The sequence below is a fragment of the Saccopteryx leptura genome, chromosome 10 (assembly GCF_036850995.1).
Source record: "Saccopteryx leptura isolate mSacLep1 chromosome 10, mSacLep1_pri_phased_curated, whole genome shotgun sequence".
Classification (NCBI taxonomy): domain Eukaryota; kingdom Metazoa; phylum Chordata; class Mammalia; order Chiroptera; family Emballonuridae; genus Saccopteryx; species Saccopteryx leptura.
The window spans coordinates 47,546,167-47,571,705 of record NC_089512.1 but is presented as its reverse complement, the minus strand read 5'-3'; the positions used below and the strand labels follow the sequence as shown (position 1 = coordinate 47,571,705).

The 25,539-nt window shown below is 48.7% G+C and overlaps 1 protein-coding gene across 1 annotated transcript; it reads right to left on the bottom strand.

The window, feature by feature from the left end:
• Positions 1–1,477: 1,477 nt before the first annotated feature.
• On the bottom strand, positions 1,478–25,406 carry EFCAB12 (EF-hand calcium binding domain 12). The gene is made up of 9 exons (XM_066350359.1): positions 25,391–25,406; positions 23,283–23,737; positions 21,470–21,655; positions 19,246–19,402; positions 15,009–15,202; positions 11,646–11,859; positions 6,044–6,203; positions 2,437–2,493; positions 1,478–1,736 (listed from the first exon to the last, which is right to left on the bottom strand). The coding sequence occupies exons 1-9, from the start codon at positions 25,404–25,406 to the stop codon at positions 1,478–1,480; spliced, it is 1,698 nt and encodes a 565-aa protein (XP_066206456.1).
• Between the last annotated feature and the right edge of the window lie 133 nt (positions 25,407–25,539).

The window sequence follows — 25,539 nt, the reverse complement described above, 5'->3', positions numbered from 1 at the left end:
TGGTTTGTTTTGTTTAGCTTTTGGGTTTAAAATTAGTGCATGGCCATGGCTGGCTGGCTCAGCGGTAGAGTGTCGGTCCATCATGTGGATGTCTCAGGTTCAATTCCAGGCCAGGGCACTCAGGAGAAGTGACCATCTGCTTCTCCACCCTTCCCATCCTTGCTTCTCTCTCTCTCTTTCTCTCTCTCTCTTCTCCTCCCCTCCCTTCCTGCCAGGGCTCCACTGGAGTGAGTTGGCCCCAGGCGCTGAGGATGGCTCCATGGCTTCCACCTCAGGTGCTAGAAAGGCTCCGGTTACAACAAAGCAATGCCTCAGATGGGCAGAGCATTGCCCCCTAGTGGGCTTGCTGGGTGGGTCCCGATCCAGCACATGCAGAAGTCTGTCTCTGCCTCCCGTCCTCTAAAACAAAACAAAACAAAACAACAAAAACAAAAACATTACTGTGAAAATGAAATTTCAGAAGGCAAAAAATGCCCCTTGATTCCACAATACTAACGTCATTAGTGATCTCAATAGGAATAATTAAAGGGGCCAGATGGGGACAGAAGCTAAACTGGATGTGTTGTTAACTGAATGAAAAGTGAGAAGGGAGGAGGGCAAGTGTTGGCAACTCCTTCATGAGATTTTGACTGTAAAGGAGAATTTGAGAAGATACAGAGAAGTGAAATGGGAAATGTAAAATCAATTGTCTTGTCTCAGGTCACACAGCTGGCAAACAGTAGAATTGAGACTAAAACCCCATTGTGTCTATGACTCCATCACACTTCACGAACCCTGCTTATCCTGTGGTCTGTAGAAAGTCATATGGGATGTGGAGTGTGGGAGCACTGTGTTAATAGCTCCCCACATGATATGTGTCCTAAAGGAAAAGGTTTTGATGGGATCAGATGGGTTAATCAGGCAAAGAGCTCATGAGCTAGACAGCATGCTTCCAATTGCAAAAGAACCAAGAGATTTGGAAGTAGTGATTCAATGGCTCAGTTTTGAGGAGATGAGGGACAGTTTTGAGGGGATGAGAGACATGGTGTTTCTGAGAGGAGGGTTCAGGGCTTCCCGCACTGCCTGCTGCTTCCCCAAGAGCACTGACATCTTAGGATGAGAGGCTGCAGGTGCCATGCAGGTATACGTCAACACCCTAGGGAATGTGCCTGCTGTAGTACCCCAGGCTCAGGACCCCAACTTTTCCGACCACCACTCTGGCCACAACTTCTGAGCAAGAAATCACATCAGCTGGATCAGAGATGACATAAAAACTCCAACTTGATTTGTTTCAAAAGGCCAGGGAAACACTAAAGAACTGCACCTCTTTCCCTAGACCTATCTGCCTCTAAGACCCTGGACACCTTTGCTCTAGAGAGAGCTAGCCCCAGGCCATCCTACTAAAAGGATTTATTTTGTCTGGCTTTTTGACACTCCTGGTGTTCATGGCTCTGGGTTCAGCCTCAGGATAGCAGAGTCTGACAACACCCGAGTCACTCTAGTTGATGTAGTAGACCTTAGGGGCATCGTAATAGGCACAGGTCATGTAGTTCCCATTCCTAACGGGCCACCAGTGGTTGGAGTGGTAGGTGGCTGAGTAGGCATGGGGCGGCTGTTGGACACAGCTGAACAGTGCCAGGCTCCGGTCCACAGTCACAGTGGGCAGGTAGAGCTGCAGCTTGTCCAGGAGGTGACCTGGCCAGAAGAAATTGGGATGGGTTTTCTGTGAACCATTGGGACTCTTGGCCTTCAGCTTCCTGTAAAATGAGAAGATATAGGGAAGGTTGTCATAGTGGACAGGCCAGGGCTGGGGTTCCTCAGCAGAGCAAACCAGCTGTGACCATAGAGGAGATATAGTATTGTGCTAAACGCTTCAATATCTCAGTCTTTACTACAGTTCCATGTGGTAGGTTCTGTTCCCCTATCTACCTGACCAGTGAGGATCCAGAGGCCTAGAGAGGACAAGTCATTTCCCGAAGGCTACACAGTGACTAAATAGAGAGCACAGGCTTGACTCCCAATTTGCTGACTCTTAAACCCAAACTCTTAAGAGTATACTGTCTAATCTCTAGAAGCTTTTTAATGTGGTGTTCAGAGTTCAACCTCTGGAGCCTGTGTAGTGGATTGAATTCCTGCTTCACATCTTTAACAGATGTGTGACTTTAATAAGAAATTAACTTTTTGGTATCTCAGTTTTCTCTTTTGTAAATAGAGTATGTTAAGAGTAACTTCATAGGGTTATTGAGAGGATTTAAATGAGTTAACACATGGAAAGCACCCAGAGCAGAGTCTGCCTGGTCCTCTTAAGTTTTTTCCTTCCTCTCAGCTCCTGGGCACTGGGCTCCAAACGCTGTGCTAAGAGCACCATGGAACATGCAGAGTTCAGGCATCTCCACAAAGTGAGACTAGACCTCTGCCCACATACCCCCCTTCCAGAGATGGGTAATTGCTACAGACCTGGTGAATTCCTCAAATTCCTTAAAGTGTACTCTCTTCATTTTCTTTGGCAGTTTCCTGGTGGATAAGAAAGAGGTACTGTGTCAGGAGAGTGGAAATCCAGGTTGGTGGGACCCCAGGGATGTAGATTGGGAGCCTCAGGGATGGGCCCATCTCTGAGTCCAAACCAGAGTTTTGAAAGGAGAATTTTTTCTATCTGGGCTGGGCCCCGATTCTGTCCTCCCATGCTCCAGTGGAACATGTAGTGGGCTTGGTTCAGCCAGGCCTGGGCTCATCACCTGGCTGACTGGGTGACTCTGGGCAAGTCATTTCCCATTTCAGAGCCTCAGGTTTCTAATTTCCCAGAATAGAAAATAGTTATGAGAGACGCTTAACAATCTGAATCCTTGGCTAGCTATGAGAAATGCTCAATAATCTGACTCATTTTTGGGTCGCTGGCTTCCACTTCCCCTGCCAGGGCAGAATCCAGCCTTGGAGACAAGGATGGTAAAAACTAACTCCCAAGGCCTGGCAGACATCACTAATCAACTGCAGCACTCTTTCCCAGAAAGCCTGCTTTCAGCCTCAGAATCTTATGCAACACAGTCTAAGTAGCAGCATGAAACCAATGCCCATCCCTGCCCAAGGTGACCTCTCTTTATCCTTTATAGCTGTGGCCTACGGAAGCATGGTTCCCACCTATGTCCTAGGTTCCCGGTTCAGGAATTGGTGCCAGCCACCTGGGGGCTGGAAGGCAGTCATTAAGAGATCAGAAAGAGCCCTCTAGGCCAATACCACCTGTGTGGCTCAGCTCAGTTCTTCCCAACCAGAGTTATAGACAGACCCTACCTGCAACCTAGGCCACTCCTGTGCTTGAGAACATCCTGACAACTACATCAATCATTGCTCAAGTACCAACTATCTGCCAAACACCGTGCTAAGAAGTTTACATGCATTTCTTCTCTTGGTCTCATTGTATATGGTAGGAGTTTTGTATATGTCCACCTCACAGATAAAAATCCTGATGCTCAGAGAATGAAGTAACTTGTCCATTTTGATCTGCAACTTGTCTAATTTCCACTCAGCTCTGCTGCATCCCATCCCAGCCCTTCTGGCCATACAAGCCCAGTGGGCAGCTGACAGGGATCCAGAGTATAGGCAGGTTTTGTACGCCTCCCCCTCATGATATCCAGCCGGCTGCCCCCCCTGTTCCCACGTGGGCCCCATCCCTCTGCAGTTCTCCAGTCTGCAGTCACCATAGCTGCTGGCTCATCATCTGCCCATGCTTCACCTCCTTCCAAAAAAGGACATTTTCTCTTCTTTGTTTTTTTCTTTTTTGTTTTGTGACAGAGACAGAAAAAGAGAGAAATAGAGAGGGACAGATAAGCACAGGCAGACAGGAAGGGAGAGAGATGAGAAGCATGAATTCTTCATTGCTTGCAGCTCCTTAGTCTCCTTTGTTTCTCAATGATTGCTTTCTCATATGTGCCTTGATGGGGGGGGGGGGAGGCTACAGCAGAGCAAGTAACCCCTTGCTTAAGCCAGAGACCTTGGGGTCATGTTTATGATCCCACACTCAAGCCAGTGACCCCACACTTAAGCCGGATGACCCCGCGCTCAAACCAGTGACCTCAGGGTTTCGAACTGGGGTCTTCCATGTCCCAGTCCTATGATCTATCCACTACACCTAGTCAGGCTTTTCTTTCTTTCTTTCTTTCTTTCTTTCCTTCTCTCTCTCTCTCTCTCTCTCCCTCCCTCTCTCCCTCCTTCCTTCCTTCCTTTTTTTTTTTTTTTTTTTAAGTAGAGGAGGGGTGATAGTGAGACAGACTCCTGCATGCTTACCGACTGGGATCCACCTAGCAACCCCTGTCTGGGGCAGACGCTTGAACTAATCGAGCCACTGGCTGTGAGAGGAGAAGAGAGAGGGAAGTGGGAGAGGGAGGGGAAGAGAAGCAGATGGTTGCTTGCTTCTGCTGTGTGCCCTGACTGAGGATTGAACCCGGGATGTCCATATGCTAGGCCAACACTCTATCCTCTAAGCCAGCCGGGCAGGGCCTTTTCTTTCTTTTTGATTTTGAGAGTACATTCATTAAAGCTAGGTACAATGAAACAGGAAGGGCTTAGGGTAAAAGAAGCAACAGGAGAGAGCCTAGGCAAGGCTGCTTTGGCTCACTGGAAAGTCAGAGAAAAGAAGGCCTTGGAGACAGGTTCAAGAAGTTAGCCTAGGATGAGCTGCCACTGCCCACTGCTCCACTGGTTGCAAGCCTTGTGGAGTCCCATAAGTTTAAGAAATGCACGCCTGAGAGGGAAGAAAGGTGTAGGCGTGCTACTGTGAAGGAGAGCATGCCCTGGGTTAAGAAGTATATTTTCTGGCCCTGGCCAGTTGGCTCAGCAGTAGAGCAATCGGCCCGGTGTGTGGAAGTCCTGGGTTTGATTCCCAGCCAGGGCACACAGGAGAAGTGCCCATCTGCTTCTCACCCTTCCCCCTCTCCTTTTTCTCTATCTCTCTCTTCCCCTCTCACAGCCAAGGCTCCATTGGAGAAAAGTTGGCCCGGGCGCTGAGGATGGCTGCATGGCCTCCTCCTCAGGCACTAGAATGGCTCTAATTGCAATGGAGCAACATCCCAGATGGGCAGAGCATCGCCCTCTGGTGGACATGCCGGGTGGATCCCACTCGGGCACATGCGGAAGTCTGTCTCTCTGCCTTTCCGCTTCTCACTTCAGAAAAATACAAAGAAAAAGAAAAGAAGTACATTTTCTTTTTTTTTTTTTTTTTTTTTTTTTTTGCGTTTTTCTGAAGCTGGAAACAGGGAGAGACAGTCAGACAGACTCCCGCATGCGCCCGACCGGGATCCACCCGGCACGCCCACCATGGGGCGAAGCTCTGCCCACCAGGGGGCGATGCTCTGCCCATCCTGGGCGTCGCCATGTTGCGACCAGAGCCACTCTAGCTCCTGGGGCAGAGGCCACAGAGCCATCCCCAGTGCCCGGGCCATCTTTGCTCCAGTGGAGCCTTGGCTGCGGGAGGGGAAGAGAGAGACAGAGAGGAAAGCACGGCGGAGGGGTGGAGAAGCAAATGGGCGCTTCTCCTATGTGCCCTGGCCGGGAATCGAACCCGGGTCCTCCGCACGCTAGGCCGACGCTCTACCGCTGAGCCAACCGGCCAGGGCAAGAAGTACATTTTCTTAGAGAGGACTCGACCTGAGGATTAGAGATAGTACCCAGTGCAGTTATTTTCTTCTCCCAGGGGCTAAAGCCCCCTTCATGCCAGAGGTGGGCAGGAGAAGGGGCTGCCCCCACTATGTCCTTTGTAGTATCCCTGACTTTGGGCCTGTAATTGGTAAAGGGGCCTCTGATTCTCTAAGAAGTCTCTCTTTTTAATCTTTTCCAGAGAGCTTGAGATCATGTAGGATGTGGTCAGGAGGGTAGCTGAGTAAGAATGAGATGTGGCAGCTCTGGACCTCAGACATATGCTAGGGATGACACCGGGGACTAGCCAGGCTGTGCAGACTCAGTTGGGCATGCTGGGTTAGGACAGAGACACTGGTACAATGTGGCACCCCAAATCTGTCAGCATGTCAGCAGGGTAGGAGGCAGAGGGAAGGGGGAAGGGGGTGAGATACTCAGCTTGTCAGTCTTCTTAGCCATAGACTCTTCGAAGCCCATGGACTTGAGCAGTGCTCGAGTTGGGATGAAGGCATTCAAGTCCGAGTAGTAGCCTCCTGGCTGCCGGATTGGGCGCACCTGATCGTTCTGGAAAATGATCCTGTCCCCCGGGTACAGGAGGGCTGTGAGGAGCAAGAGAAATGTGGCCTGTCAGCCCAAGACCCCTCCCCACCACTGAGGCTTTGGGGCAGAGGGGAGCTTTAAAAATAATAAAGTCACATTTTTTGTTTAAAAATATTTTTTCTTATATATATATTGTTTACCTTTTAATTTTTAAGTGATTGTAGATTCAAAGCAAATGGCAAAAGTAGTGCAGAGGGTCTCTTAGTCATAGCATATACAGGTGTACCTCCTTTTATGGCACTTTGCTTTGTTATGCTTCACAGGTGGTACTTTTTTTTTTTAGCAAGAGAGAGAGAAAAAGAGAGAGACAGAGAGAGGGACAGATAGGGACAGACAGACAGGAAGGGAGAGAGATGCAAAGCATCAATTCTTGGTTGTGGCACCTTAGTTGTTCATTGATTTCTCATATGTGCCTTGACCAGGGGGCTTCAGCAGAGCCAGTGACCCCTTGCTCAAGCCAGCGACCTTGGGCTCAAACCAGCGATGTTGGGCTTCAAGCCAGTGACCCTTGGGCTCAAGCCAGTGACCATGGGGTCATATCTATGATCCCATGCTCAAGCCAGCGACCCTGTGTTCAAGCTAGTGAGCCCACGCTCAAGCAGGCAACCTCCAGGTTTCAAACTGGGTCCTCTGCGTCCCAGGCTGACGCTTTATCTACTGCACCGCCACCTGGTAAAGTGACAGGTGGTACTTTTTTTTTTTTTTCAAAAAAGTGAAAACCAAAACCCTCCCCAAGTAAAAAAATTATGACTTGCTTTATTGGGATACTCGCTTTAATATGGTGGTCTGGAACTGAACAGGCAACATGTCCAAGGTATGACTGTAACTATAGTGCAAGATCAGGAAATGGAGTTGGTACCATACTGCTAACTGCACTAGAGACAAGGGTGTTTATTGCCAGGTTGGCAATGGTCCTGGGCTGGGGTGCGATTAGGATGGAGCATGAGGCCCCACACCACACTCTGCAGGGAGCCTCCCAGTTAGATTGCCAGGAAGGGGGAGGGAGAATTCACCCAAGACTTCACTAGGTTCACTTAGACCTAGTTGATGGCAGTTTTCTCCTTGCTTAGAATTAGTTTTACAGATAACCTTGGGAGAGTTTTCTAAGAAGTGCAGTACATAAGAAACACTGGGCCAAGGTCTCCATCTTCCTGCAACTATGGAGCAATGTTTGTCCTAAGATGGTGACACTTGAAGAGCTCAGGTTCAAGAAAAATTGCTGTAAAGTTACACTCCTGATTATTATTATTATTATTATTATTATTATTATTATTTGTATTTTTCTGAAGTTGGAAACAGGGAGGCAGTCAGACAGACTCCCACATGCGCCCGACCGGGATCCACCCGGCACGCCCACCAGGGGGCAATGCTCTGCCCATCTGGGGTGTTGCTCTGTCGCAACCAGAGCCATTCTAGCGCATGAGGCAGAGGCCATGGAGCCATCCTCAGCGCCCGGGCCAACTTTGCTCCAATGGAGCCTTGGCTGCGGGAGGGAAAGAGAGAGACAGAGAGGAAGGAGAGGGGGAGGGGTGGAGAAGCAGATGGGCGCTTCTCCTGTGTGCCCTGGCCAGGAATCAAACCCAGGACTCCTGCACGCCAGCCCAATGCTCTACCACTGAACCAACCAGCCAGGGCCACACTCCTGATTATTAATGTTGGTTATTTGTGGGGTGGGCAGGGATTATGCAGGTGAGAAAGGAGAATAGGGAAGAGGATATGCAGCATCAGCGTTTTTTAAAAGGCATATAGGGGCCCTGGCTGGTTGGCTCAGTGGTAGAGCGTCGGTCTGGCGTGCGGGGGACCCGGGTTCGATTCCCGGCCAGGGCACATAGGAGAAGCGCCCATTTGCTTCTCCACCCCCTCCCCCTCCTTCCTCTCTGTCTCTCTCTTCCCCTCCCGCAGCCAAGGCTCCACTGGAGCAAAGATGGCCCGGGTGCTGGGGATGGCTCCTTGGCCTCTGCCCCAGGCGCTAGAGTGGCTCTGGTCGCGGCAGAGCGGCGCCCCGGAGGGGCAGAGCATTGCCCCCTGGTGGGCAGAGCGTGGCCCCTGGTGGGCGTGCCGGGTGGATCCCGGTGGGGCGCATGCGGGAGTCTGTCTGACTGTCTCTCCCCGTTTCCAGCTTCAGAAAAATACAAAAAAAAATAAAAAATAAAAAATAAAAGGCATATAGGGGTTTTGTTTGTTTTTTAGTCAGAGAGACAGAGAGAGGGACACATAGGGACAGACAGACAGGAAAGGAGGGAGATGAGAAGCATCAATTCTTTGTTGTAGGACTTTAGTTGTTCATTGATTGCTTTCTCATATGTGCCTTGACTGGGGGGGCTCCAGCTGAGCCAGCGACCCCTTGCTTAAGCCAGCGACTTTGGGCTTCAAGCCAACAATCTTTGGGCTCAAGCCAGTAACCATGGGGTCTCTGTCTCTGTCACAACACAACACAACAAAACAAAAACAACTACATTTAAAAATATATACACATGACTTTAAAATGATTACATAAATAATTTTGCATTAATGGAAAAGAAAAATAGGTTTGTGAGAGAACAGTCACTAAAATATTAGTGGTGGTTAACTCAGGCTGGAGGGGGATTTTTATTTTTATGTTTTCAAAAATATTTAAGTGAGCAAATATTATCTAATAAAACAAGGGGGAGAAAAACAATGAAGCTATATTCACTGGGGAGAGAGGAAGTGCCTCAGTGTTCTAGAATCCTGGCCCATGAGCTTGAGACGTGGAGTTTGAGCTCGCCAAGTTCTAGTCTAGAACACAGACTTGGAAGTCCCGACACTTGTGCTTCTTTGTCTATAGCAGAGCAGGCATCTGTCCTAAAGACAGCCACCATATAGTGGCCAGGACAGTGGGACTTGTTCTAGAAATCCCATCTAATGACAAAACAGGCCGAACTCTTCTTCCTCTCTTCTCCCTCCTTCTTCCCAGGGTCCCCACCACAGGCCTCAGTGGCTCTAGTCAGAGATGGACTAGAGCAGCGGTTCTCAATCTGTGGGTCGTGACCCCGGTAGGGGTCGAACGACCAAAACACAGGGGTCGCCTAAAGCCATCGGAAATACATATTTTATAAACACAGGGGTCACCTAAAGCCATCGGAAATACATATTTTATAAACACAGGGGTCGCCTAAAGCCATCGGAAATATGTATTTCCGATGGCTTTAGGCGACCCCTGTGTTTTGGTCATTCGACCCCCGCCGGGGTCGCGACCCACAGGTTGAGAACCGCTGGACTAGAGTCTATTCCATCTACAGATGCTCCTGTGTGCCCATGAATGTAAGATCCTGGCAAGAGGGGAAGCTCACAGACCCGGGAGCTGGCAAAATCCAGCAGTGGAGAGAATCAGTAGGGCCTTCATATTCAGGCAGGAACAAAGAATCCACATCCGGAAGGAAGACCTGACCCACAAGAGTAGTTCAGGGTGCATGGCAAGCCTGCCTTCGTTTCAGAAGACAGCTGCAGCTCCACCACTAACCAAGATGAGGGGTGTGAAGGATCAGGGAAGACGAGGCTCCCTGAGGAAGAAAGGAGAAAGATGATTTGGTGAAAAGTCAGGGCCCAGAGCTGCACAATCTCCCGTTTCTGCCCTCCCAGCCCAGGCAGTAGTAGCAAGTGGACACCAAGCAAGGATGTGCAACACATACAGGAGACAGTGACCATTTAGGTTGTTTTTTTCCTTGAAGGCCCTTGGCTTCATCCTCCTGGATAGACCTATATATTATGGGCTGAATTGTGTTCCCCCCAAATTCATATGTTGAAGCCCTAACCCTCAGAACCTCAGAATAGGTATTTGGAGAACAGGCCTTTCAAGAGGTGATGAAGCTAAAATGAGGCTGTTAGGGTGGACCCAAATCCAACCTGACTAGAGTCCTTATAAGAGGAAATTTGGACACACAGAGAGACGCTGGGGCATGTGTGCACAGAGAAAAGGCCATGTGAAGAGGCAGCCATCTGCAAACATGGGATTGAGGCCTCTGAGGACACCAATCCTGCTGGCCCTTTGATGTTGTATTTCTGGCATCCAGAATGGTGAGAAAATAAATTTCCTGTTGTTTAAATCACCAGGTCTGAGGCTTTTTGTTGCTTATTTTTGGGGGTTATTTTTTGTTTGTTTGTTTTTTGTATTTTTCTGAAATGAGTAGCAAAGGGAGGCAGACAGACTCCCACATGCACCTGACTGGGATCCACCCAGCATGCCCACTAGGGGGCGATGCTCTGCCCATCTGGGGCATTGCTCCTTTACAACCGGAGCCATTCTAGTGCCTGAGAGGGAGGCCACAGAGCCATCCTCAGAGCCTGGGGCCAACTTTGCTCCAATGGAGCCTTGGCTGTGGGAAGGGAAGAGAGAGAGAGAAAGGAGAGGGAGAAGGGTGGAGAAGCGCCTCTCCTGTGTGCCGTGGCCGGGAATCAAACCAGGGACTTCCACACGCCAGGCTGATGCTCTACCACTGAGCCAACCAGCCATGGCCAGTCTGAGGTATTTTTAATGGAAGCTCTAGCAAACTAATACAAGAGTCTTATACATTTGGCACTTGTTTCCCTTCCTCTTGGGGAAAAAATGGAAATAATCTATTGTGACTGTTAACTCTTGCTCTCGGGGAAGACACCAGTCTCTGTGTGCCCTTTCTCAGAGAACCTCATTTCCCAGTATGGCTACAGCTTCTGCAAAGTTCCTACAGAAAAACCTCTGCCCTCATGCAGTTTGCTGTTCATATTTTTTAAGCACAGAGAGGAGAGGAACCTGTGCATTAAATTTATAAATTCATCAATTTGGGATGCCAGCATTGCTCTGTGATCGTCAGGAAAATAAATATTTTGGCACTTTCTGCCCCTATCTCTCAGAAGCACACACTCTACTCAGAGATGTGGAAGATTCAGGTCTGTGTGGATGTATGAAAACATAATTCATAGGGTGGAACCAGTATGGAAAATTTAGTGCTGAGTCCTGTTGTCTGAGCAGAGAGCAAAGGTCCTCAGCAGAACCTGACTCTGGGTGCATTCCTACCTTACTGTTGCAGAAGAACCAAAAAAATGAAATGGGCCAGGCCCAGGGAGGTAGTTTCAGAAATGCCCAATACAGCATTGTGTTGTCACTTAACATCAAATCTCCCTCTTTGAAATTAGGATTGTTCCTTAATGCTCAACTTCAGGGCTTCCTTGCCCAGTATTCCTGTCCTTGGAGCTTTCTGCTCTAGAATGCCAGCTCATCAAGCTCAGATGGGGAACCCAGACCTGTAGGCCTGCGGAACTTGTGGACTCACAGGATTCTAAACTAAAGTTCCCGTCTAACAGCAAAACAGGCTTTATTATTCTTCTTTCTCCTCAGTGTCCCCACAACAGGCTACAGAGGCTTGGCTGGGTGCATGTCACTGGGGAGGGACAAATCTCAGGTGGACATCTGAGCATCTTTCTGGGGTCAGTGACCAAGGCCTTACCTTTTACAAGGATGTCCTCTGTCAGCGGGAGGCCATAGTACTCACAGACCTTCAGACATTGCAGGTAGACCAGAAAGTTGTCCCTGCGGGACAGGTTGATGAGCTCACTCATCTCCCCGCTGATGGTGGACGGGAGGCAGTGGCTGTCAAAGTACTTATTCCCACTGCGCACCAGGCGGCACTGCTCCGTGTACTGGATGGAGGGGATCGCGAGCTGCAGAGAGATCAGCGGATGGCACACACTTCCCTTCACCTTGCCTCTATCCTCTTGGCCTAAAGGCTGACAGTCTACCTTTCCCCACGAGTCCCCTGTGAGGGGCACAGCAAAGAGTGCATGGTGGAACCCAAGTTCAGGTTCAGAAGTCAGTGACTTGAAAGAAAAGTCACACGTGGTCAAAGTTACCCTTAAAGAGCACTTGATGGTCAGTGCATGCGGTTCTGTGTGCACAGCCCCATGTACAGACAGATGTGCATGCCTGATTGTATAATATATAAGTAGGGAACAGTGCAAATGTTCCACATGTGTCCTACTGGAACATTACATTCAAGTGTTTGGCTGCATGAGAATTTAAATTAGGTGCAGCCACTTGTGACTTTGAAGTGGAAGCCACTCATTACAATGGCAGAGCAAGGTAGAAGAGGCCTGGGGAGTGTGTAGCCATTTTGAGCTTTCTTATTTATCTATTTACAAAGAAATAAAAATCTATCTTTTTAAAACTTCTAAAACCAGCCTGACTGGTGGTGGTGCAGTGGGTAGAGCGTCAACTTGGGACATTGAGGTCCCAGGTTTGAAACCCCAAGGTTACTGGCTTTAGCATGGGCTCATCCATCTTGAGTGCAGGCTTGCCATCTTGAGTGCAGGGTTGCAAGATTGAGCAGGGGGTCACTGTCTTGAGTGTGGGATTATCAACATGATCCCATGGTTGCTGGCTTGAACCCAAAGGTTGCTGGCTTGATGCCCAAGGTCACCGGCTTGAGCCCAAGGTCACACTGGCTTGAGCCCAAGGTTGCTGGCTTGAGCAAGGGGTCACTGACTCGGCTGGAGCCCCCTGGTCAAGGCACGTATGAGAAAGCAATCAATGAACAACTAAAAGTGATACAACTATGAGTTGATGCTTCTCATCTCTCTTCTCCCTTCTCTCACACACACAAACAAAACTAAAGCTGGAATCAGTAAAGTACAGCTTATAGGTCAAATCTGGCCCACCACCTGTTTTTATAAATAAAGGTTTTTTTGTTTGTTTTTTTTTGTTTGTTTGTTTTTGTATTTTTTCCTGAAGTTGGAAACGAGGAGGCAGTCAGACAGACTCCCGCATGCGCCCAACCGGGATCCACCCGGCACGCCCACCAGGGGGCGATGCTCTGCCCATCTGGGGCATCGCTCTGTTGCAACCAGAGCCATTATAGCGCCTGAGGCAGAGGCCACAGAGCCATCCTCAGCGCCCAGGCCAACTTTGCTCCAATGGAGCCTTGGCTGCGAGAGGGGAAGAGAGAGAGAGAGAGGAAGGAGTGGGGGAAGGGTGGAGAAGCAGATGGGCGCTTCTCCTGTGTGCCCTGGACGGGAATCGAACCCGGGACTCCTGCACGCTAGGCTGATGCTCTACCACTGAGCCAACTGGCTAGGGCCTATAAATAAAGTTTTATTGAAACACAGCTGCACTCATTTGTTTAGATGTCTGTGGCTGTTCTTGTGCTCCAATGGCAGAGCTGACTAGTTGTGACAGACAATAGAGCCCAAAAAGCCTATTTATTATCTGACTGTTTACCAGAAAAGTTTGTCACTCCTGATTCTAAGATTTTGGGTTTTTTTGTTGCATAACTAAATCAGATCTTAATTGGTATAGCAGTTACCAATACCAAACATTTTATTATATTGCTATATAAAACATTAAAATATACTTCTCACAAAAATTAGGGGATATTTTATAGTTTCATATTCATTTTGAAATATCCCCTAATCTTTGTGAGCAGTATATTTATCTATATATAGTATAATATTAATAATGTCTGCTTTCCTGGCTAGACTCTCTAGACTGGCAGCTTCTTTACTTTTTAATTTTTAAATATTATTTATTGATTTGAGAGAGAGAGGAAGGTGGAGAGAGACTGAGACAGACAGAAACATTGATCTGTTCCTGTATGTGCCCTGACCTGGGATGGAGCCTGCAACCTTTGCATATTAGGATGGAGCACCAGACTGGCAGCTCCTTGGTGGCAGGGGCTGTTTTGTTGTCTGCAGCACCCAGAGAGTTGCCTGGTACATCATAGACTCTCAATAAATCTTTATTGGGTGAATTAATTCAGACAATCAATTCTTCCATTACTGGTCATGTATACTTAGTGCCATGCCCTATGCTAGGCTCTTGGGTGATAAAGATGTAGCCCTGGCCTGACCAGACAGTGGCACAGTGGATAGAGTGTCGGACTGGGATGCGGAGGACCCAGGTTCAAGACCCTGAGGTCTGGCCCTGGCCTGTTGGCTCAGTGGTAGAGCGTCACCCTGGCATTCAGGAGTCCTGGGTTTGATTCCCGACCAGGGCACACAGGAGAAGCGCCCATCTGCTTCTCCTCCCCTCCCCCTCTCCTTCCTCTCTGTCTCTCTCTTCCCCTCCTGCAGCCGAGGCTCCACTGGAGCAAAGATGGCCCGGGCGCTGAGGATGGCTCTGTGGCCTCTGCCTCAGGCTCTAGAATGGCTCTGAATGCGACAGAGCGACGCCCCAGAGGGGCAGAGCATCGCCCCCTGGTGGGCATGCTGGGTGGATCCCGGTCGGGCACATGCGGGAGTCTGTCTGACTGCCTCCCCATTTCCAGCTTTGGAAAAATACAAACAAAAAAAAAAAAAAAAAAAAAAGACCCTGAGGTCGCCAGCTTGAGCGCAGGCTCATCTGTTTTAAGCAAAAGCTCACCAGCTTGGACCCAAGGTCGCTGGCTCCAGCAAGGGGTTACTCAGTCTGCTGAAGGCCCACGGTCAAGGCACATGTGAGAAAGCAATCAATGAACAACTGTGTCACAACAAAAAACTGATGATTGATGCTTCTCATCTCTCTCTCCGTTCCTGTCTGTCTGTCCCTATCTATCCCTCTCTCTGACTCTCTCTCTGTCTCTGTAAAAAAAAAAAAAAAAAAAAGAAAAAATGTAGCTTTGGTCTCAGGATGCAAAGTCATAATTAAAGAGTGGGCGGAGGGGAACCTGATACTTTCATAAATGTTGTATCATTTCATCTTCACCAAGACCTTGTGAGGTTATCCAGATGAGGGAACACAGAGGTAAAGCACCTGCTCCCAAGACTTTCCCCAGCTAGCCGGTGTTACAGGGCAGGGGATCCGTCCTGTCGTCCTGTGTCCTCCCCCTTTGGTGGGGTACCTTGGTCTGCCGCTTCCTCTCCCGGTACCGCTTGCCAACTTCCTCCATCTCCTCCAGGGTTAAGGGCCTTGCCTCTGTCCGGTTATCAACCGCAGGCACCGTCAGCAGGTCCATCTTGGGAGGCTGCGGGGCTAAATTCACCTTCTGCTTGCATGGACTTTGTGAGGAAACTCTGTGTTTGGCAGATCTATTATCTGGAGAGAAGAGACAAAGGAAGGAGGGACCGAGAGGGTGCCCAGCCATGGAATCCATCAAGCAGTTAACCAATGTCACCAAGCAAGTGCTAGGTCATCTCTCTGCTTGTTTCATATGTCCATTCAGTGCCATCTGAGAGGCACCGTGAAGGTGCCTTTTCTCTCCATCTCTATTATGGCCTCCCTGGTACAGGGCACTTCCTTTCTCACCTGCACCACTGCTGCCATTCTCATCCTCTAGCATCCTGTTTTCACCAAACAACAAATAGGACCTTTAAAAGATATAAACCATATCACTTCATTTCCCCTGGTTTCCCTAGCACTTAGATGAAAGCCCAGATCTTCTCCCTGGCCTGCAAGGCCCTGCAGGGCTCAGCTGACTGTCCCCCTGACCTACTCTTACTGCTCAATCCTCACTCACTCTACCCCGCCACCCTCATTTCTTTCTGTCCTCTGAAGACTTTCCTGTCTCGGGACTTTGCCTTTGCAGTTGCATCTGCCGAAGATTCCATTCCCCAGACTGGCTCCTCATCCCTCACTCAGGTGTCAGCACTGATGGCTGCTTTTCAGAGAGGCCTTCCCTGACCACTACCCCCCTCATTCTGACCTATTTTCTTCAAAGCATTAATCATAACTGAACATCATCCATGGAAACTCATTGAAGGTAGGGGTGTTGGCTTCTTCACTGCTGTAGTCCCAGTTCCTAGAAGTTTCTGGCACATAGTAGGTGCTCAACAAAGATCCAAATGAATAAGAACATCCCATTGTCCCTGCCCTGGTTCAGGCCTGCACTGTCCCTGGCTGAAATGAAATCCAGGCCCCGCCACCTTCTGGTTTTGAGACAGTGGACAGATGGTCAACCTCTCTGATCTTCAGCTTCCTCATTGAAAAGCTTGACTAGCATCCCTGATGTCCGGGACCTTGAAGAATAAATTAAGCTAATGCTGTGGGTAAAGCCATCCAGCATACAGAGAGTGCCTCAAAAGGCTATGTTGGGCAGATAAAATGTATTATGCTCACTTTGTTAAAGATGGCGCTGCCCACGTGGAGGCTGTCACCCAGGTGATATTAATGTGTGTTGGGGGCGGGCTGTAGGCAGGCAGGATCCTTGTAGCCTGGGGTTTGGTTTTGGGATTAAGCCTTTCCCACCCTTTTTGATGTGGGGTGGTACAATCCCATCATGTCTCTGATAAGTGACTTTGTATTAGAGACTTCCCTATTTTGTATATTGGAATAAAGGTTATGAATCTACAGTATAAAATGAGGGCAGAACGGGAGCTTGCTCTCTTGGTTCCTGAGATTATCATTAGAGGAGAGAGCAGAGAGGAGAGCAGAAAGAGGCCATGTGGCCAGGAGAAGCAGCCAAGATGGCGGAGTGTTGAGTGAGAAGCCAGTTTGTGCAGAGTTTGTGCAGGGAGAAGGAAGGAGATGGAGAACAGAGGTGAATAAGTCTGGTGAGCTAGAAACCTTTGATTCTAGGAAACTCGGATAAGTCAGTAGCTTTGTGAGCACTGAATGTGAGTGGGTTTTGGAGCCCAGTGTGTGTTTTTACTTGCCCACCGGGTGCAAGCTAGGATTAAAGATAATGGCCCAGCCTGACCAGGCGGTGGCGCAGTGGATAGAGCGTCGGACTGGGATGTGGAGGATCCCGGTTCGAGACCCCGAGGTCGCCAGCTTGAGCGCAGGCTCATCTGGTTTGAGCAAGGCTCACCAACTTGAGCCCAAGGTCACTGGCTGGAGCAAGGGGTCACTCAGTCTGCTGTAGCCCCACGGTCAAGGCACATATGAGAAATCAATCAATGAACAACTAAGGAGCAGCAACGAAGAATTGATGTTTCTCATCTCTCTCCCTTCCTATCTGTCTGTCCCTCTCTCTAACTCTCTCTCTCTCTCTGTCTCTGCCACAAAAATAAAATAAATTAAAATTTATTAAAAAAAAAAAAGATAATGGCCCATCAGTTTTTGGCTCCGTCGTTTCTTTACCGGATCCAATGCGAACCTGCATGGGCCAGGGTGCTGTGATAGTAGCCCTGGCTACTGGCCTTCAGGCTACCATTGCCTGACCTGTGGTGGTGCAGTGGGTAAAGCCTCGATCTCGAATGCTGATGTCACCAGTTCACATCCCTGGGTTTGCCTGGTCAAGGCACATACAAGAAGCAACTAAAATGAGCTGATGCTTCCCCCTTTCTCTCTTTTTCTCTCCTTTCTCTAAAATCAATAAATAAAATCTTAAAAAAAAAAAAAAGGCTACCATTTTCTTTCTTGTGAGCCAGGCACCCAGACTCTTGACACTGCTACCGCTCTGGGCAAAGCACAAGACTCCCAAGTCTGCTTACCCTACTCACTGTGGCTCTCCAGGGAAAAAGGACTCAGCTATGCAGCTGTGATAGCACTATTTAAGCCAGGGGTCCCCAAACTTTTTACACAGGGGGCCAGTTCACTGTCCCTCAGACTGTTGGAGGGCCGGACTATAAAAAAAAACTATGAACAAATTCCTATGAACACTGCACATATCTTATTTTAAAGTAAAAAACCAAAACGGGAACAAATACAATATTTAAAATAAAGAACAAGTAAATTTAAATCAACAAACTGACCAGTATTTCAATGGGAACTATGCTCCTCTCACTGACCACCAATGAAAGAAGTGCTCCTTCTGGAAGTGCAGCGGGGGCCGGATAAATGGCCTCAGGGGGCCGCATGCGGCCCGCGGGCCGTAGTTTGGGGACCCCTGATTTAAGCAAATACCCATTGCTTGGCTATTTACTGGGAAATAATCGGCCCTAAATACCTTTGCTGCAAATACACATTGTGGCATCGTGGCTTGTAGCCAACTACTCAGATAAAGATCAGCTTTGGTAATTTATCATGAAAAGGTCAACAGAGAACTTAAGGCCCGCTGAGGGTGTGCTTGATGTGCAGGGTGTGGGAGGTGGTGACTGTGGGGGTGCTCGTGTTCCCTGAGACTCTGTGAGGGCAGTGACCCTGCCTGGGAGGGAGGATGCCTCTCTGCAGTGGCTTGTTGAGACTAGAGGTCAGAAATTTGTAAGCTATGCTGCAATTTAAACTCCGGGGAACTGAGGAATGGATGGTCTAAGGGAGCTACCTGTTGTCCCCTAAAGAACTGACCAGTGAGAACGTTGAGCACTCAGCCCAGAGTGACTGGGAACTCCAGAGGCCATGCTCCAAATCTTCCTCCATGTAAGGAGCCTCTTCCACTACCCACCTAGGGTTCTTTCAATGACCTCGGAGAGGACCCGGAGTTCCTCCTTCCCAAAGAGGTCTGAAATTAAATTCCTGCCAATCTGACAGGTAGGAGCAAAGAAAGATATGGTTATATTTAGGGAAGGCTCTGGAATGGGGTGTGTGTGTTAAAGAAGGCTTTAATTTATCTGTAGTTGTTCAATTTTCTTTTTTTTTTTTACAACTAAACTATAAAGAAGCATGACGCATCCTTGTATTGTAACTTCATATCCAGAGCTATGTATGGCAAGTACGTTTCTAATTTGCCTCTGGGCTTCATCTGGACAGAAACGGCTCCAGAAGCACATGGCTTGGCAAAGGAAACTTCAGCTGTACGTAACCTGTACAGCTGTGCACAGCAGCCTGCTATGACCTCTGAGAGTAGAATGCCACAGCAGACTTTCCAGTAAACTCTATGTGCTAATTCTGGTTGCTAAACTTTAGTTAACTTTTTATCAATAAGGTGCGGATTAGTAATAAGAAGTCCTTGGACCCACATACAAATAGAAAGGCTTGGCATTTGGGTTCTCAACCTATTCAGTAGGCTGAAACCACTCTCTGAGAATCATCCTTTAAGGATAAGGGCTGGGCCTCTCCAGTTTTCAATGGACAAGGTAGCCTGGTACTCCAGAAAATACCCACTCCTTATTTGATCTCTGGGCCGGACATTCCAGAGTCTTGGTCCCCCAACAGTAAGCCAAAGTTGGAGAACACACTCAAGGAATGAGCTAAGGCTGCCTCTACCCTGCTTGCTCCAAGGATGGGGAAGTGGAGGCATGAGAGTGATTTTGGATACATACAGTCCCTTAGGGTTGGCAGCGTGCTTCTCGGCTGGGCCAAAGACCACTCCTTGTAGTTGCTGGCCAGGATATCCATGGTGATGCTGTTGTGTTTTCCCAGAGAGCTGAGATAGATCACAATATCCTCTATCTCCTGGTTTCCCAGAGGGACTCCAACCTGAGCAGAAAAGAGAAGTTTCTGAAGTGGACAAGTTCCGATCCAAACACCCTACTAGGATGGCCAAACACCCTTGTCAGCCTGGCCCCACCTTTCAGTCTGGTTTTAACCACTCCTAGCTCATATCCGAGGTTTCTGCTGCAGGAGCGTAGAGCCCTTTCCTGCCTCTGAACACACTCTGTGCTTTCTCACCCCCCCCCCCCCCACGTCTACTCAGATGTTTCTTTTTCGCTACCTGAAAAACTCCTATCCCTCCTTCAAAACACAGTCCAGATATGCCATCATCTTTGCAGAGTCTGTTACTTCTTACTCTGGCACCTGACTTCATACCGATCTCAACGCCAGCTTCCCCATGATGGGTGTGAGGAAGGATTTCACTCTCTCCCATCCTTGCCCATTCAGGACTGAGCAAATTTGGAGGAGTGTAATGCTTGCCAGCCATATCAAATATTCAAGAAAAATGTTTTAAAGGAAATATAATTTTATTCTTCAGCTTCTTTAGACAGCAGTCATTGTTACTGAACTTTCTTAGAGAACTTTATATATATATATATATTTTAACTTTATTCAGTTTTTTTTAGAGAGAGAGAGAGAGAGAAAGAAGAGAGAGGAGCAGAAACAACTCTCATATGTGCCTTGACCAGGCAAGCCCAGGGTTTTGAACCAGCGACCTCAGCGTTCCTAGGTCAACACTTTATCCACTGCACCACCACAGGTCAGGCTTACTGAACTTTCTTTGAAGAAGACCAGAACTCTCCAAATATGAAAGAATTTCATGTTTTATCTTATTGGTTATGAGAATTAAAGACTTTATCTTTTTGTTGTTTTTAGTGCTTTGAAATGTTCAGATAAGTATATGTCATAAAATGGTGATGTGAAAACGTGGTAATTTAAAACCATAAAGGTGTGGCAGTCAGCTTCCTACAATTATTTTATAAAGTATTTTGTATTTGAAATATATAAAAACTTAGTTCATTCAGACCAAGGATCAGCAAACTTTTTGTATAGAGGGCCAGATAAGAAATAGTTAGGCTCCCAAGGCTCCATTGGAGCAAAGATGGCCCGGGCGCTGGGGATGGCTCCTTGGCCTCTGCCCCAGGCGCTAGAGTGGCTCTGGTCTTGGCAGAGCGACGCCCCAGAGGGGCAGAGCATCACCCCCTGGTGGGCAGAGCGTCGCCTCCTGGTGGGCGTGCCGGGTGGATCCCGGTTGGGCGCATGCGGGAGTCTGTCTGACTGTCTCTCCCGTTTCTAGCTTCAGAAAAATACAAAAAAAAAAAAAAAAAGAAAAAGAAATAGTTAGGTTCCATGAGTCATATGGTCTTTGTCATAACTACTCAAATCGGCCATCATAGCGTGAAAGCAGTCCTGACAATCCATAGATGAATGAGTGAGGCTGTGTTCCAATAGAACTTTGTTTACAAAAACAGGAAGCAAGCTGGATTTGACTCCTGCGCCCTAGTTAGCAACCCCCTGTGAAGACCAATAGAACCTTCTATAATGATGGAAATATTCTCTGTGTGGTCCAATAGAGGAACGGCTCACCGCATGTGACTATTGAGAACTCAAAATGTGGCTGGTAAACTGGATTTTAAATTTTATTTATTTATAATTAATTTAAATGAAGAATAGCCAGTGAAAGTGTGGTCCGTGGACCAGTACAATGGGCATCACTGGAGCTGCACAGAGAGGTACTGAGTCAGAATATGCATTTTTAAAAGACCTTTATGTGATTCATGTGCCAGTGACAGTTTGGGAAGCTCTAGAAGGCTCCATAGACAGGACTGAAGGTCTAGCAATCTCAGTGCTCAGTTCTGGGGTCTGATGGGCAGCTGGTTGGTTATAGGGTCAACTGCAGACTTTCTACTCAGGTAGGGCCTTTCAAGGTCAGACTGGTGCAGGGAGGTTTTTATGGGTCTGAAGTGGCGATAAGACTGATAGTTTGAGTTCCTTCAGTCTCCTTTTCGGTTGGTCCAGGAACCTGGGGTGGAGGCAGCAGCAGGGAGAAGGGTGGTACACAGACACCCTCCCCACTCTGGTCAGCCCAGAGGGAGCATGGGAGGCACTTACCGCCTTCAGAGCCAAAATGAACTCCTCCCTGGAGATCCTGTGGTTTTTGCTCTGGTCCACCTTGTTAAATAGCTCCAGAATCTTGATCTTGCGGCTGCGCAGGTAGGAGTACAAGGCCAACAGGGAAGAGGGCTTGGGCAGTTGAAGCCGGGGCACTAGTTGGTGGGCAAGTCGGAGGTATTTCTTCTGAAAGAGGTAAGTGAGTGGGATAGAAGGGAGAGTTCAGGGGAGACAGAACAATGGAACATGACCCCTAGAGTTAGAGAGATATGGGAGACAGAGGCCGAGCAACTCTAAACAGCAAAATTAAATGCAAAGGGCCCTGGCCGGTTGGCTCAGTGGTAGAGCGACGGCCTGGCGTGCGGAAGTCCTGGGTTCGATTCCCGGCCAGGGCACACAGGAGAGGCGCCCATCTGCTTCTCCACCCCTCCCTCTCTCCTTCCTCTCTGTTTCTCTCTTCCCCTCCCGCAGCCAAGGCTCCATTGGAGCAAAAGATGGCCCGGGCACTGGGGATGGCTCCATGGCCTCTGCCCCAGGCGCTAGAATGACTCTGGTTGCAACAGAGCGACGCCCCGGATGGGCAGAGCATCGCCCTCTGATGGGCGTGCTGGGTGGATCCCAGTCGGGCGCATGTGGGAGTCTGTCTGACTGCCTCCCCGTTTCCAACTTCAGAAAAAATACAAAAAATAAATAAATAAATAAATGCAAAGAATATGAGATTCAGGCAACCGCGGGACAACTGCATTCTGCCACTGAACTCCTGGGAGACTTTGCTTGGCTGGGCCTCTATTTCCCATCAGAAACAAGAAGCTTGAACAATATGAGAACTAAAATTTTATTCTTTTCCACATCTCTCTTGTCAGACTAGTCATTATTATAATCCCGCTGGGTTCTTAGTGCACCAAAATGCATGCTGGTCTGGAGTTAGACGGGGCTCCCCACCCCTCCCACCTCCCAGCCTTTGTTCCAGCTGGGCCTTCTGCCTAGAATACCTTTCCTTCTTTCTCTACCTGTCCAAATCCTCCTCCTCCTCCAATTTTAGGTGAACAGAGAAATTTAAAAATAACACTCCCTAATCTTGATGCAGCCCTTGACAGTTTACAAGGGCCTTCCTGTCCCTTAGCTTATAGCTCCTCTGTGCTCCTGAAGGGTTGGAACCCACATCTATTCATGCCTGTAGCAAACTGTAGAGTCATATCCCTCCCAGGGCCCAGGGTGGTTTTAAGTTATAGCCACAAATTCTTCAACTCTTTCCCTTCCCCTCAAGTGTAGGCAATACTTGGTGACTTGCTTCTGACAAATGGAATATGATAGAGGTAGTAGTGTGAAGCTTCTGAAACTAAGACCTTCTGAGATGGATTATAGAAGGCACTGCAGCCTCCTCCTTGTTCTCTCTTGGACCATCCACTCTGGAGAAAGCTGGCTGCTATGTAGTGAGGACACTCAAGCAGCCCTATGGAGAGGTCCATGTGACTAGGAACTGAGGCGTCCTGCCAACAGCCATGTGAGTGAGCCACTGGGAAGCAGATCCTCCTACCCTAGTCAAGCCTTCAAATGTCTGTGGCTTGGACCAACATCATGAGATGAAAAGACTGAGCCAGAGCTGCCGAGCTAAGCTCCTCCCAGATTCCTGACTCAGAAATAGTGAGACAATAAGCACTTGCTGCTTTAAATCATTTTGGGGTATTTGTTATCAGCAGTAGATAACCTAATATACCTCCCTTTAAGGACTTCTGTTTGCTGCTCTATCAAATGGGGTGAACGATCCCTATCCTGCCCCTAACATCCTCATTTGGCAAATAGGGCTGCCCACCTTGGTGGCTTTGGTGGTAGTTAGGGGGGCCAACAGCTGGGCCTTAGGTTCCTTGCGAATCATATGTAATAGTAAGATCTTGGCCTCTGAAGGAGTGAGGCTGGACTTGTTCTGCAGCCACCTGTCTATGTTGCCAAATGACTCCAGTTTCTGCCGAAACATCAACCTCTGCCTCAGCCAGGTTCTTGCATCCTCTGGTGGGTGTTGGATGTCCGCGGCTTCCAGAGCTTTGAAGTTGGGGATGGGTTGTGGGGGAGCCTGGGTTTGGGGCGTTGGACTGACGGGGGTTGGATCTTCCTTTTGAGGCAAGATGATGATCCGCCGGCGGCTTTGAGGCAGGTGGAAGTCCTTCTGCTTGAACTGCTTGAAGCAGTGGGCAGTGACCAGTTCAGGGTTGAAGACCGGGTCCCTGTTGGTGTTTTCATCACCAACCATGGTCTGAGATTGGCAGAGCCCTTTGGGGGAAGAGTATTAAAAGGTGAGCTCCTTTTAGGAAGGATTAAAGGAGTCAAGAAGGAAAAACTTTAGTATAAGGCTGGGCACCAGGACACTTGGGTTCCAGGCCTGGCTTTATCATTGTCTTCCAATAATGACGAAAATAATTACAGGGGGTCCTCGGGTTAGGACAGTCTCAACATACGACATTTCAAGTTTATGACGTTCACTCCAATAAATAGTATAGGTAGAGGCCCTGGCCGGTTGGCTCAGTAGTAGAGCGTTGGCCTGGCGTGCAGGAGTCCCGGGATTGATTCCCGGCCAGGGCACATAGGAGAAGCGCCCATCTGCTTCTCCACCCCTCCCCCTCTCCTTTCTCTCTGTCTCTCTCTTCCCCTCCCACAGCTGAGGCTCCATTGGAGCGGAGATGGCCCGGCCGCTGGGGATGGCTCTGTGGCCTCTGCCTCAGGTGCTAGAATGGCTCTGGTTGCAACAGAGCAACGCCTCAGATGGGCAGAGCATCACTCCCTGGTAGGCATGCCAGGTGGATCCCGGCCGGGTGCATGCAGGAGTCTGTCTGACTGCTTCCCTGTTTCCAGCTTCAGAAAAATACAAAAAAAAAAAAGTACAGATAGAATCACCTCCAGCATCTCCTGCATGTTCCTTAGGCAATTCTGATTCACCTGACCCAGTATCTCCAGCACCTTCTGCAGGTTCTCGTGCCTCTCCAGCTTCCTCCTCTCAATGGGTCACTCTCTCCAACCACAGGAATAAAGGTAAGAAATTGTTTTTTTGGGTTTTTGGGGTTTTGGTTTTTTTTGCATTTTTCTGAAGCTGGAAACGGGCAGGCAGACAGACTCCCGCATGCGCCCGACCAGGATCCACCTGGCACGCCCACCAGGGGGCGATGCTCTGCCCATCCGGGGTGTCACTCTGTCGCGACCAGAGCCACTCTAGCGCCTGAGGCAGAGGCCACAGAGCCATCCTCAGCATCCGGGCCATCTTTGCTCCAATGGAGCCTCAGCTGCGGGAGGGGAAAAGAGAGACAGAGAGGAAGGAGAGGGGGAAGGGTGGAGAAGCAGATGGGCGCTTCTCCTGTGTGCCCTGGCCGGGAATCGAACCTGGGACTCCTGCATGCCAGGCCGATGCTCTACCACTGAGCCAACCGGCCAGGGCCAAGGAATTGTTTTTACACTCATTTTTTTGTCATTTTTTTCTGTTACTACAATACAGTGTACAGTACAGCATATTTATGTCCTTTTTGTTTTCTGTGGCCTAGTTGTGTTTTTATGTTCTAGATTATGATTTTACAATTGTGTTGGGATAGATAAGCGACTTAGTCTAGGGTGTCTTTCTACTGACACCAAAATTTGGGTTACGTCACTGCTGTAGGAACGGAACTGTATTGTAACCCAAGGACTCCCTGTACATCTAATGTGACTAGGCACTCCCATAGGCATGCACTATGCTAAGGGTTTTATGAGCTTTTTCTTATTTAATTAACTCAGATTCTACTCTTACTCCACCCACACCCCAGTACTCTGTATTGGCAATTCGAATGATCCTTTTAAAATACCATTCTTATCTGCTCTGATCATTCAAGGCAGCATAGTGTTGTTAGGAACAGAGGCTTTGAAGCCAGAATGCTCCAGTATGGGTCCTGACCCTGCTACTTCCTTGCAGCGTCATCTTGGACAAATCCCTTATCCATTCTATGTCTCAATTTCTTCATGTGTAAAATGGGGATAAGTGGTTGTATAGCCAGAAGCCAGGGCTACCATTGCAGCAGCCTGGCCCATGCAGGTTCTCATTGGATTCGGAC

What these genes read in the sequence shown, in the direction of transcription:
- EFCAB12 (XM_066350359.1), bottom strand. An exon ending in TCATTTTGGCTCTGAAGGCG is followed by an intron (nt 19,403 to 21,469) that starts GTAAGTGCCTCC and finishes TTTTCTGCTCAG; the next exon opens with GTTGGAGTCCCTCTGGGAAA. An exon ending in GAATTTGAGGAATTCACCAG is followed by an intron (nt 1,737 to 2,436) that starts GTCTGTAGCAAT and finishes CTCATTTTACAG; the next exon opens with GAAGCTGAAGGCCAAGAGTC.